The 14,254-nt window shown below is 36.4% G+C and overlaps 2 protein-coding genes across 2 annotated transcripts; one reads left to right on the forward strand and one right to left on the reverse strand.

Annotated features, from left to right (window-relative positions):
- The first annotated feature begins 282 nt into the window (after positions 1 to 282).
- LOC124153861 (keratin, type II cytoskeletal 68 kDa, component IB-like) lies at positions 283 to 2,911 on the forward strand. The gene is made up of 2 exons (XM_046527242.1): positions 283 to 441; positions 2,464 to 2,911. Exons 1-2 carry the CDS (start codon positions 372 to 374, stop codon positions 2,802 to 2,804), a joined length of 411 nt encoding a protein of 136 aa, XP_046383198.1. The 5' UTR covers positions 283 to 371; the 3' UTR covers positions 2,805 to 2,911.
- Positions 2,912 to 9,501: 6,590 nt separating this feature from the next.
- LOC124153862 lies at positions 9,502 to 11,263 on the reverse strand. Its single transcript, XM_046527243.1, has 2 exons — positions 11,157 to 11,263; positions 9,502 to 10,467 (listed from the first exon to the last, which is right to left on the reverse strand). Exons 1-2 carry the CDS (start codon positions 11,221 to 11,223, stop codon positions 9,986 to 9,988), a joined length of 549 nt encoding a protein of 182 aa, XP_046383199.1. The 5' UTR covers positions 11,224 to 11,263; the 3' UTR covers positions 9,502 to 9,985.
- Between the last annotated feature and the right edge of the window lie 2,991 nt (positions 11,264 to 14,254).

A 14,254-nucleotide genomic window follows, 5' to 3' on the forward strand; every position in this document is an offset into this window, starting at 1 on the left:
CTCAAAAAATATGTTTTCAAATATTCACCGTCCACGGCGAACAAAACTATTCCTTCTCCAATGGAGTCGCCGGAAGGACTTGAGGTTAGCTTGACGAGGTCTTTCGCCGGGAGGTGGACTCTAATGATCCATAGTGTAAGGTATCCGGAACAAAATGGCTGCGATAGCCGCGAGATACCTGAGTCGTTAAGACTCCTACCCGGAAAATAGGACGTTGTCGTGAGGAGGAGTGAAATGGGGCGATCCAATGGGGCTCCGTCATTTTTTCTCTACCTCAGGAGTGTTCCTCCAATGAGTGATATAAAGCCCTCCACCTCATGGGACATTTCTAATATTTTCTTTCTATAGTGGGGCGATAAGAAACTGTCGGTATGTTGCGTACGTACGGCAAGGTTTTAGGTTTATTCTTTGTCCTTTCGGTGGTGTCTTCTAGAGCTGTTGGTGAGTATTCCAATATGAAAGAACCGAGTCGCAAATAGAGACCGCGTTAGTACGATTAATAGGATATAAGAGAGGTTTAACTGATATTTTTACCATTATACTGACAGTAGTTCTAAATGGTGTTAAATCCACGTGACACATGTGGGAATAAGTCAATATTCCTCCAAACATTTCCAGTAGACCTAAAGAAGAGTCGAAGCAACATAGAAATAAGACAAAAAGGGAACTTAGCTTGCCAATGTTTGGATAATATTATGGCTGAAACTGAAAGCGGATTATTTCAGCCCTTATATCTCAGTAGTTTTTGTAGGTATTAAATAAATAGTTTTTGTAACGCGATAGATATTGTCGTCTCACTTTTCATCCTCCTGGCATTACGTCGGACTTAAATTAATACTTCTATTTCACAATTTAAACCATTAATATGATGAATTTTTATCACGTAAGGAAAATTTGAAAATATTTAGCTTCATTAAATTATATTCTGCTATAAATTCAGCAATCTTAGATAAATTGTTGCTATGCATAGTTACGACACATACGTATTACACGTACTAAGTTTGCGGAATAGTGTCATATAATTTTAGTTGCATTTACCTATAACTGAAGTTATGGAGACCGTATCCAAACTAAGAACCAGAAACTTCATTTAAATGAATTCCATTTTTCTAGCCTAATTGGATGCCATTTGAGAGTAAGATAGTCTTTGTTCCTCATCCGGCATGAAGTATATCACCTTTTACCTTACCTATGAGTGAAAATGAATTCTGCGTCGTCGTATTCTCCTCTATAATTCGGCTTTTCTTCCAGATACTCCTTAATTATTCCAATTGAATTTCAGTACATGAAGCAGCGGTAATATCGATGGCGTTGGTTGGTATGAAATTATCATAGTTCTATTCTTGTCGATTATGCTCACTATCTTGGAGGTACTTAACTCCTCTGAACCCATAACTGAATGCTTTCATTACATGGATGAATAGAAAAAGCAATATTACACAATAAGTTTTACATCCTTGTCAATTATACTAATGTATTTCGATGTTTTTCAAAATCCATAGCTTTCAGTGTCAGATTTTATACATTGATCAGTCCAAATGACATTTAAATTGGCCAAGTAGCCATATATCCGTTGAATACTGTCTTCTTCAGTTGTGAGTGATTTTAGGATTAATTCGCCTTTTTAAGCCATTTTCGGTTATTACCGGACAGAAATTAAAAAATCCACGTAAATCGAAGAACCGGTAAATTTTTAATTTTAATATTCAAGTGGAATTGTATCAGTACAATAATAAGAGACAATTACCTTCTTATTGCCATAAAATTTAGATCTAGCTGTAGTACGCAAAATGTATCTCGAGTACAATATATCATGGCTATGAAAACATCTAAATTAGTAAGTAGTCTCTCAAAATTTGCTCAATATAATGCCAAAGTTTTAAATTGAACCTTGCTCTTTCCATTATTTTTACTGATCAGTATGAACAAGTTATATTTTAAAATTTATGATACTTCACGGCATAGGCATTAAGAACAAATAACACGATAAGTCTCTATCATATAAATTAACTTATGTGAGTGGTCCGTAACCAAATATTAGTTCAAATCTCGGATTAATCATAAAATAATCCATGATTTCGTCGCATGGTGCTATCTCTTGTGCACCTACAAATCGGACGTTAAATAGTATGTATATATAGGCCATTTTATACAAACAAGTAGTTGGCTGAATTTCTCAGCAAGCAACACTGTAAAAATGGTTTTACATACATTAATAACCGTTAGAAACTGTCTGGGGCCATTTGATTAATTCAGATCGCTGATTGAGTGTCCATGTTTGTTATACCTTTTCACGCTAAAATGACTGATAATGGAAAATTGAGGGATGTTTTCAACATGCGAACCCTTCCAATAGCAAAAAATTATTTGACAGTACCATCTAATACAACGAAGAAGGACGCTATGAAAAGTTTCTGTATGTAATTCTCGTTTCAGAGGAACATTTCATTCCATCGTTTTCAGACCCGCCAGTGATTAAGAAACCGTCTCCTCCGGTGCTAGTGGTGCCTGCGGCCCCAGTAAACCCTGATCTGCACGGCCCAGTTCCCGTTCCGGCCGAAGAGCTGAGCGACTCTTCCCGTGACACCAGGATACCTGGAGGCCTCGGCACATCATTCGGTCGACGAGTTTTGAGGTCTCCCCAGTCCCAGGCTCCCTTCTTCGGGGCCTCTCAGGGCGGGGCCTACAGCTTCGGCGGGAACGTCAACATCCCGGGGGTCGGAGGATTCGGACTCAGCCAGTCGGCGTCTCTTAATGGAAACTTTGGGTTCGGAGGCAGACCAGGTTTTGGCCGAAATCAGTAGTAACGCAATGCAAAGGATGGATTGTAGGATACGAAAATTGTGATGAATGTAACAATCTACGTGTGCGATGTTAATATTGTGAAATAAAACACTAATGTCACCTCAAATGAGAGTTTATGCCTTCTCACCGATGTTTTTCACCGTTTCCTTACAGCAAAGATTGTTAATAAACATTTATCCCCTTCTCAAGATTCAAATTTCCTGACTCAAAAACGTAGAAAGCCATTAAATCCAGTTCTTTACGTTTAGGTAGCAATCCGTTCAGGTGAGGTATTATTTCGGTAATGCGGTTATTACCGCAAAAAATCTATATATACATCACGATATGTTAAAAACTAATAGCCAATTCCAGACTCTTCATCAATCGAAATGTGTTGGTGTACAAACCTCCCATTCACTATTTGTGGCCTGAAAATTATTTTTACAGTTGTGTGTTTTTTTAAAGAAGCATTAAATTTGGGTGAATTGAAAGCATTTTATATTTTTTGCTTTTTAATTTTCATGACAATGATATTGCGATCCCTTCATATAATTTCACATACATATACCGGAAAGCGTTACTCTTTTTCATGTTATAGATATGTTCCCTATGTTGCAAAATTTGTGGATTTACTTTAGAATAAAGAAAAGATTTTTGTGGAAAGAGAAGATGTTTTTGTGGAAAGCATGTAATAATATAAAAAGTAATTGAAAGTCGATAGGTGACATTCAACTAATGATAAATAACCGAGACTGTTGCCCTTGGGTAAATTCTCAACATCAATGAGAGAAAAAATTTACGCCTTGGAGAGATTAAAATTTGGCCAATATTATGTTTCAATTACATACCTATTTCCCAATTGTGACTTAAATAGGTACTACTATTTTCCGTATCGATGTATTTTAAAGACACCTTTGGACTAATTTTAAATGTATCGACCAATCTTCACGACGCAGTTAAAAGGAAATAGTATAATGCGCCAAAAGGCAATAAAAAATCATTTTTTCCTTTCAATTTTTTATGGAGTCGAAATATAGGTACCTTATTGAATATGGTAGGACTGCGAATTTGAAGTGCATATGCTACTCTTAATAGGAACTTATATTGCAAATTTCCAGTACTGAATGCGGAAGAACTTCTACGGGAAAGATAAATTTACGGGGATCATAGTAAAACATTGGGAAAGAATGAGCCTCCATCGCTCGTTTACACAAAGGCTAAACGGGAGTATATGCATGCATGATCTGAATATTATACCTGAATATTGATATGAACACTGTATAGATATAATCAAGTAATATGTTAAAGTAATGTGTTAAGACTGCTGATATTATATGTGAAAAATATAGTTATCATCTATTAATGTAGACACAAAACTAAACGTCAGGACTTCAGACTTAAATTCCTCCACCAATTAAAAACAACTTATATCATATGGAACTGAAAGAAAGAAAGAGTTGATGGTGTTTTCCATGCCATTTATTCCAATTTATGCTCACAACAAATACAATTCTTACTTAAAAGGCCTACGGATACTTTTCGAGATCTTGGAAGTCCTTCGGGGGAAGACAATTTTGCTGAGGGGCTTGGTACATTTGAGCAAAGTCTCCAAATTAGCTCTATCAATTCTCTTAGGCTAAACATTAGCATAGAGAATGCATATGAAGTTATGATCTTGTAAGGGTCCAATATTGAAATGTTTGGAAACCGGAGGTTTAGCCGAAGAATCCGCCACCGCCTCCAAAGGAACTGGCCCCCGCGGAAGCCTGGCTGCCAGAAAATCCGCCCCCAAATCCACCGGGGAATCCTCCAAATCCACCACCGCCACCGAAGGAGGAGGAACTGGCCTGGGCACCGCTGCCGCTGAATCCCAGACCGAACTGCTTGCCGGTCCTCTCGGAGAGGACCCCGCTGAAAACCGTCGGCACCACTGCAGGATCTTCCAAGAGCTCTGGTGATTTCGGTGCGTCAACGATGAAGGTCCTGCCGATACCGGTGACGATGGGTACCGGAACGATGGGTTGTGGCACCAAGGATAGGATGGCGGCCTGGGTGTTACGAATTCCCTCTAGTACCGACTGGCCGATGGAAAGGTACAGGTTGTAGATTTGGGCGGGTAGCTCCGTGGCAGTTAAAGTGACGCCCATTCTTGCATTGTTGGATGTGCCGGAGACTTGCCTGGTCGTCCTTTGGATGGTGGAAGCTGTACTGTCACCCACCCACTTGGGTGTATGCTCTGAAAGAAAAGGGAGTTGTTGCCTTCAATTAGTTATTTGTAGTATGAAAAAATTAGTTTAGGTTTGTGTGAAGGATACATCATATGTGAGCCATCATCTCTCCGTTAGGTGTGTCGTAATTATCTAAATTTAGGGCTAAATTAATATTTGGAAAGCATTACTTTTTTAGATTAAATGCAACTGCTTCAATCCTCGTAGACCAGTAGTATCTAGAACGGGGATGAATTAACTTCTGCCTCACATAAAAATGTCTTTGGTACACTATTTTCTTTCTTTTTTTCGGAAACTATGAGGAAATAGCGACGCATTGACGGAAAGATATAATACTAACTACATGACTGAGTTTTATCAAAACGCTACCGTCATTTAGCTACCTAATTATGTTGGTTTTTTATAAAAAGATGTCCTTTTACAGTATTTAATGTTTTCTGACCTTATTGTATCGAATATTTGATGTAACCTTCATGTAAAATTAATTTTATCTTAAGATCTACACAGTTTTCAACCGCTACAATTTAAAAAAGTAAATTAAATTTAACATTGTTGGAAAATATTTTCCATACAGACGCACGTGTAGTTCGCTTAGAACGTAAAATTCAGGAGAAAACCGAAGCGTAAAAGTCGGATAAAGAAATCAGAAGTTGAGGAAAGCAATTACGGCAGTAAGAAAGGGAAAACAGTAGACATTTAGGCGTCGACAGAGGATAATGTTGGAGTCGGTTAAAAACGAATTCCAAAGCATTTACTGGAGATTATTGAAAGTTTTGGACTTCGTGACGGTAATAGAAACTTTCTGAAACTTAAAAGTGAAACGATATAAAGAGACGAATAGGATTTGACTGGGGCTTACGTGATGTACCCAATATCCAAAATTAATCTCGTAAATGATTTAATGTTCAAATTCTTCAAGCATCACTAGATGTAGTGTTTAAAAAATAATATTTCTTAGGTAAAAAAAGACATGAAATCTTCGCTGGAGGCGTATAATATTTCAATAGGAATTATGAATGGAATACTTTTCCTCAATTTAGTAACGAAGATTTGCTTCGAACGTAATTAACTAATGAACAATTTACTCGTAGCCTGACGGTGAATTTTAATTAATAAAATGAAAACCATTGAATAAAGTGATTGAGATCCGATATTTTCGTTGTCTTGAACACAATAGCAAAATTTTGATTAGCAACTATCTCTAGAAGGTATTAAGCTCAGGAAATATTCATCTGCAGGGAAGCGTGGTAGTATTAAAGGGTGTCGCTACTAACCAAAATGGCCACGGCTTCCAATTCCATATAATCAAAAATAAATCGTCATGAGACGAGATATGACTCAAGGAAAGGAACTGGCCCAGATACTCTGAATGCCCATCAATTAACTTATCAGTAGCTTTGCCTGTAGTAAGGTCGGTCAGCACCTACTCCGACCAACCTCAGGGTTGAAGCACTAGGGGATCGAATGAGGAAATATTTTTAAAAAATGACTACAATGGCTGAGGTAGAAGAATGAAAGGAGACCGCAAACCACTGTCGATGAAGAAGAGACAAATAAATATATCAGATTCTTCACAAATATGACAAATTTAAGCGATGATTTTTTATCAACTTTATTCAATTGTCCAGATACAATTGAAACATCGACTAAACCATAAACCAGGATTTCATCATCTTTATCATTAGTCAACAATCCTAAGATTGATTTGACGCAACCCTCCATTCCTCTCTCCTATATAATAGCCTTTTCATGGCGACGCATTTCTTCTCTTTTACATCCTGTATAACATGTCCTATTCAGCTTATTAAGCATTGAAAACTTCATGGAAAGAGTAAAATAAAAAATGTGAAGTATAATACGGACATGTGCATGTATATTTATGGTAAGATAATATAGAAAGACATTACCTGTTCGTGGAAAGGGAGTTGCGATCGCCAATAAGGCGAGGAATAGGATGGCAGTCACTCTGAGCATGGCGAGCTATATTCAGCGGTCTTGTACTATACAGTAAGAATGGAACACAGATCGCAAAACCTTGCGTGGTAAGTATTTATACCGCGTGTCATTAACAGCCACAGAAGAATAGAGTGGGCTTTCCAAAGATCTATGGAGTGGTAGAACTTCCTCAAGATTAAAACTATTCATTTGGCTGTCATAATTACTAGGACGTTATCTTCTTTTTCTAATGAGGTTATGTTTTTTGAAACGGAAAATTGAATGGAAGTATCAGATAATTGAATATATTGGCCAGGGAATCGTATTTCTGGACAAACTATTCAAAGGATGTAAGATAGAATCAACGTAAATATAAAGATGAAGACTGAAAGAGTTTATATACCGTAGGCTTTGTAGTAATGAAAACAAAATATCAGAAAAAAATTCAAAGTAATCACTTTATCAACATTCTTATATCTTCGACAAACACCATAATTGAAGAATATGTATTGTATACAATACACCTTAAATAGATTACCTAATTTAAATCCGACTCTGATATTTGGAAATAAGACAAAATTGGTAAAATGTCCAGTATAATTATATTTATATTTTCCGTAATATCCTAGATGCATGGCATTTTTATTTTAATGAAAAAAACGTCAGATGAATAAAAAGAAAATCAATTTCAGAGTACAATGATGGTATGATTACTTAATTGTTGGATTCCAATCCCAAGTGAGTGTGGTCAAATCACAAGAACAGCCGAAATTTTTCGATTAAGTGCCAATTCTTCCATAAAATTGCGTTATGGCACTTCAAGTATAGCATTCGATTTTTTATGGAGACACTAAGTGCCTTCTCTGCGTTTGTTGCTACAATTCTTACTTGATCAAAGTCTCGTAAAAACACGACATTCTATAAATGCTGAATATGACCTTAGATTCACCTCATCCGAAAAAGAAATTAGGAGGTAACAAATTTGTCACAAACAGGATATTTGTCGATATCATATTCCTAAAAAACCATTATGCGATATGCTAAACACCCGACTTTCTATCAGTTGCTTTTTGTATAACCATATGCTTAGTTTAATATGTGATTCTGTCAACACCTCCTATTTTTAATGAGATATTCTATTTTAGTTATATTTGTGAATAAGGAGATAACCTACGATAAAGAATTTTTATTTCTTTTAGTTACTATTAATTAGTTTCAAATGCGAAAGTTTCTTTCCAAAGATTTGATAAAAATATATTACACCACGAAACAGGAAGTACGGAGGCGTGGACTTGCGCGCATCTACAGCCAACAGCCAAGTATGGTAGATTAGCTCTGTTAGTTGTGTCCATATATTCGTTCCCTTTCCGCACGAATTATTACGATAAAATTCTTGAATTTAATATAAAATATCTTCTTCTTCCCTCAAGGATTAGGCTACTAAACCTTTTCCGGCTATGAAAATATATCAACTGTAATTGATAATTCTAATTTTAATACATCAATATTTAATTGTCATTGAGTAATTTTCGCAGGACAGCAATCAAATAAAATATTTCATATGTTCCGATCAAAAATATTCTGTTAATGAGTTCAATCAACGGCGGATTTTTCAGCATTATATTTATTTATTCCTATAACACAAATACAAGGAATTTGATGTACCTGCTTAAAGTTGCATTGTAATTTTTAAAAAGCGCCGTGGTAGTGCCTAATTGTATTTCCTAGATAAAATGAATTCAATTTTCATTAATTTGGTGATGTAACTAGAGCATGGATCACTAAATGGAGTTAAAATACCCACTAAAGGTTTTAATAATGTCTACCATAACATAGAATTGCCTGTTCATAAATTTTAGACAAAGTTTTTAATTTAATACTCGTACGAGACTCAACATTTTTAATCGGTACTTGCTAGTTTTGAGTTCAAGAACGATGAATGCTGAATTTTTCTTTTCTCCAATAAAATAACTAAAACGTTTTTAAGAAAAAATACGCTGGTTTTGATGCCATAAAATTGGTGATAAGATTATTTGCGGGTCAAAATGAAGCTTCAATTTAATGAATTTCCAGCATATTATAATAGCAGTATTGTACAGTATTGCACGTTTAATTGTTTAGGAATATTTGACCGTCAATAGACCTGATGATCACCAAGGATCTAGCTGATCGTAGAATGGTTCAATGCCAAGAATTTCCAATGATTCGTCTACTTCAATTACAACTCAAGTACTTAAAGGAATTAAAATGCTAATTAAGGAATGCTACAAACGGGGCTTAATCAAACAGTCAATACCGAATTCAATATGTTATGAAAGTAAAGCATATTATTCCTTGAGTGCAGAGCGAAGTCATCGAGCACTGAGGACCAAAAGGAGAGTATTATTATATTTTTTACAGCCAATAACAGAAGAGAAGTAGGTAGATTATGCCAGTTGGAATAACTTCACAGCTTGACGGTAAGAAGTTAAATTAACTGCAACTTCATACCATCAGGCTGTGTCCGTCAAGTGTTAGATTGATGAAATCAAGGCTCAGTAATACTAATTTCATAAGTTAGGTATGAATTTATTTTTTTGCGTAATACATGGTGATTTTACGCTGTACATAAATTTTTCTGGCGGAAAATATATTGATTTAATAACTGTATATCACAGGTAAAAAATATGTTATCTAATAAAGATAAAATAGCTTAAATGGAGTCTACTTATCTGGTAGTGACTCTTAACTTAAAAAAATTAGCCTTAGAAAAAATGATTTCTATTCCAAACGTTGTTATTTATTCTCATATAATAGGCATATATTTGACCACATAACATAACGGAGACGGAGGGTAATACAGTTCACAAAAAATAAACATTGCTGTATTTTCTTTGACATTTTACTGTGACTGAGACCAACAGTCACATTTGTGACTTTTGCATTGAAAAGGGTAGAATATAACGAATTGACGCATGATTTATTGCATGCTTTAGTGTCTCAATGGAATATTGCCAGAGATTCAGGCTCATGTATCAAAAACACATTGATCGTCAGCCCTATTGGACCGAGCGGCCTGGACGAGAGAATATGGCCTGGAAAGGGTTCGGGATGTTGAAGATCTTGAGGATATCAGACCCAGGGACGACGACAGGAACGAATGGACGCGATAGGGACATCACAGCGGCCTGCGTCTCGAGCAGTCTCTGCCAGACAGTCTTCCCGATTGAGAGGTTCAAGTCTCGGATGGTGTCGGGGTTGGCGAACTGCTCGGCGGACAGCAGGAGCGTAGTTTCCGGGGAGATTGGTACCGAAGCTCCGGTGGCCAAGTTATGGCAGGCCAGGACGGACTTGATGTTCACATCTCGAGGCGAAAGATTGGGGTTACCGACCCTGCTACACCGCAATCTAACGCTCTCCTCCTGCACGGGAACGCCGTTTCTGATGTAATTGAAGACGTAGGAAGTGATCCCATCTCCGGCGGAGGATATTTGCTCCAAAGTACCCCTGATGTTTTCCAGAGACGCTGCAATGCTTCCAGCTATCAATAAAGAAACAGAATGGTCAACTTAAAATAGTATGGTACATGCTAAAAAAAAGTCGTGCTCTTTTTGTATGATATAGTTGGTTCATTTTAGTCCCACGAGGAGCAGAATGAAAGCTTTTACTTCAGCTAAAATTGACTAATTTACAAAGTACTTAGCAACGGAAATGCATTGAAAACGCTCACCCAAGATTCATTGCAATGTATGTAATAAAATCAGCTCTGTTTTTAAATATATACATCATCATCATACATCAAATTCTCATTTTGGAAGCCTTCATTAATTTTGTTTCAGGTATAATTATATTTTTTCAAAATAATCGTTCTCTCTCCCTCATGGTGAAAAATACCAAATTTTCAGATACGAGTATTTTAATTTTTAAGGAGACAACCTCATGCACGGAAAAGGTTTTCATTGTCCAAAGACATCGAATATATCGTCAAAACGACTCAAAATTATTCATAGTAATATGAAATCTTCTATATTTATTGGCTGTGTTAAAGAAAACATTCCATATATTTCAGCACTTGGCACTCTTGATTTTTTCTTTTCAATTCAAAGAAAATAAAAGTCACTTTAATAATTTAACAATAGCGAGCATTATGCACTATGATAATGCATACCTCTGCGAGAAGTAATAGCCAAAAATATGCATTATCATGTATTTCTGTAAATATATGTTTACCGTTGGGGACCGTGTCGGCCAAGGCTGTCACGATAGCAAAACTTAGGATAGCAGTTGCCCTCAGCATTTTGAGCGTCGCCCTTGTTGATCTCCTCGAAAAGAACGACCCAAGTGACGCCTTCGTTAGCCTTGCTAGTATTTATACCTTGGGTCATAAACAGCTGAAAAGGAATGAGTAAAGTCACTTGTGGATGACAACAACTGGAGTTGGAAAATTCTTTTTCAGTAAGTCTCAACATGTACCAGGAAGTTCTGTTGTTTTTTCCAATGATGTCAGATGCTCTCGTAGTTTTACGGCGGATGATTAGCTCAAATGAAATGGAAAAAATAAAAAAAGGGAGTCAGTAAGCATTTAGTTGCGTGTCAAGACAAAAGTATAGAACAATCGAGATTGTCACATTGCCTCGTACACTTTTACTACAATTGTTGCCTGATGTAATTTAAAATCTTCCCTTGATATATGACCTAAATTCTGTGAGAAAGTATTGATGAAAGAGGAAAAGTATGTACCACCAACATCCGAAGTTAGTGTATGACACATACCATTGGGCCATGAGAAGATAGAATCTACCCTCTTCAATCAAATTCGTCTTCGGATTGCATAAATTGATATAAATAAGAAATGAATTTAAGTTTTTTAATCTTTCAATTGAGGCAGAAATGGACATGGCTAATAATAGACCAGAAGAGGTTGGAATAAATGCGGAATTATTTATTAGTTAAAAGAAGTAAATGAGCTATGTAATTTGAATTAAAACTTACAAGTAAGAATGGGAGGTGTTAAATTTATTCAAGAAAATATTGGAAGGTAAATAATAGTAATTTTAAAGATTCTATTTAACCATAAAACTCTCCCGTGGACGAATAACTGTCATTCCTTTTTTTAGCCCCAATGGCAGTTGCATGAACGTAAATTTGATACAACGCAAACGAGGAGATCATTTTAAATAAAATAAGTGCTGCTCTCATTTCATTCCTTGGCCTCCTGGGCTTCAAAAACGACGAAAGTGTCTGTTTCTGGCAATGGCAGAGTATTTATACCTTTTTCCATTAGCTGAAGCAAGAGCAACGACCTCCCTCGCGGCCAAATAGTGAGACATCTTCTACATAGCTGGGTTATCTTCCGTCGTCGCTTTGTTTTTTGAAATTCTTGAACAAGGATGTTTACCGCATTCCATGAGTGAAACGGAAGGTAAGAGTAAGAAGAGATTTATTCAATGCTTTGGGTATACACCCCTAAAAGCAACAAATGCATAACGTATACGAAATACTTGTAGAATGACGAGTAGTAATTACATAAAAATAATGAAAGCGTGACAAAAAATGTACACATACACTGCTTGAAACGAAATATTTTAATTGATTAAGAGAATTAATTACAGGAAACAAGATAATTAATCATTTTACATCCTCTTTGACGGAGTGATGGCTACTGTAAATACTGTTTTCCAATCGCATTCACTTAGTCAAATTACCGAAGAGAAATGTTTCCGTTTTCGGTATTTGAAGCGGTTTCTTCAAATTTCAGGACTGAATCCGAACGGTTAATGGAGAATTCAAACAGTGAAAGCGCGTTGAAAATGCGATGTTACCTAATAATGATGAAGATAAAATGGATCGACCGTGTAGGTAATGAGGAAGTGATAAGAAGAGTGGGAGAAAGGATAAGCCTTCTAAAAACATTTAGCAGAAGACGGGACAACTTAGTAGACCACATTATGAGATGTGATGGCCTGATGAAAACATTCGCAGAGGGACAGGTGGAAGGGAAGGAGGGCAAGGGATGGTCCTGGTTGAGTTACATAGGACAGGTTATAAAGTATGTGAAAGAGTAGAAATATGTCTATGTAAAAAGAATAGGGGATAGGAGAGGGGAATTAAGAGCTGCGTCAGAACAATGTTAGGATCGTTGAATTATGATGATAACTGGAGAATTTAATAATACTGATAGTAAGAACCACTTTTATCGGCTAGTGGCAGTGCCTTCATATCTATTAGCGCTTAGGGAGCGGGACTGAAGCAGGAAAGCAGCCACAAAGTAGCTTTGATTTTGACGTCAATGCAATGAAAAAAATGTGCTGCAATGCATAAATATTTCATTTGCCTTTTTATGAATGGCTCTCAACTGACTTTTGATTACTTATTGCTGAAGTATACAGGGCAGTATTTAAATTCTGACTCGTTTAGGCAAACTACAAGAAAAAATATTGGTAAAAATGCATTACAAATAATAACCATTGATACTTAAATACCCTTTAAAAATAATGTATCGTTTCCTTTGACTACGAAACTATATTTTTCCTGGTAACTTAAAGTACTAAGCAAATAATTTTCGATAAATAAGGCATGGCTCATATTCGAAATACAAAATCATGTTTTTGGCTCTCCATTTGATTGTCACGGATAAAGGAAACTATAGGAATATATTTTCCTACTGTCATTAATTCATCGTTTCTGTCCGAACTGGTTAAATTGTTCGGTTCTAATATGATGTCCTACGGGTCGCTCTGTAAGATAACTATTCTGAACACGTTGAGCGCTATTCCGGTAGAAGTGATCGGCAATGAAAGTTACCCGCGTCTCCATCCAGCGGACAGAATACTGAAAACGAATTGTGCATAAAAATTTGAAAATAATAATTTAATAACAGTGGATTTCTTACGACAAAGGTGACCGGGAGCTATTTTTTGGAATGAATCGTGACTGAAGCGGTCATCATGACGGCAGTAGGTATCTCAAAACGGATTAAAATCTGAAAATACATATCTACTACCCTGCAAGCCGCCTATAAAGGCGAAAGGCAGGGGGTTTAGGACTCCAGGCGTTCGCATATAAAAATCAAATGCTCAAACAAAATTACGACTAGCATTTATTAAAGTCCTTTATCGTTTGGGCGAAAAGCAAATTCGCGTATCTATTTATTCGGCAAAATGTCTCTCTTAATTTATCGCTTCTCTCGGGCCTAAAAATTGAATGAATTGTGGATTTAAATTGTGGTTAAAATTCATCATGGATTATTTGTAATGCTAATGCAGATTTCAGCTAATAAAATAAAGCACCAATAGTGCACAGGGAAGATCAGATAAATAGAATGGCGG

This window comes from Ischnura elegans, chromosome 2 (genome assembly GCF_921293095.1).
Source record: "Ischnura elegans chromosome 2, ioIscEleg1.1, whole genome shotgun sequence".
NCBI lineage: Eukaryota > Metazoa > Arthropoda > Insecta > Odonata > Coenagrionidae > Ischnura > Ischnura elegans.

Excerpts from the sequence above, each read along its gene's own strand:
- LOC124153861 (XM_046527242.1), top strand. The coding sequence starts at position 372 with ATGTTGCGTACGTACGGCAAGGTTTTAGGTTTATTCTTTGTCCTTTCG. Across the intron at positions 442-2,463 it reads GGTGTCTTCTAGAGCTGTTG|ACCCGCCAGTGATTAAGAAA; the intron begins GTGAGTATTCCA and ends CATCGTTTTCAG.
- LOC124153862 (XM_046527243.1), bottom strand. The coding sequence starts at position 11,223 with ATGCTGAGGGCAACTGCTATCCTAAGTTTTGCTATCGTGACAGCCTTG. Across the intron at positions 10,468-11,156 it reads GGCCGACACGGTCCCCAACG|CTGGAAGCATTGCAGCGTCT; the intron begins GTAAACATATAT and ends CTTTATTGATAG.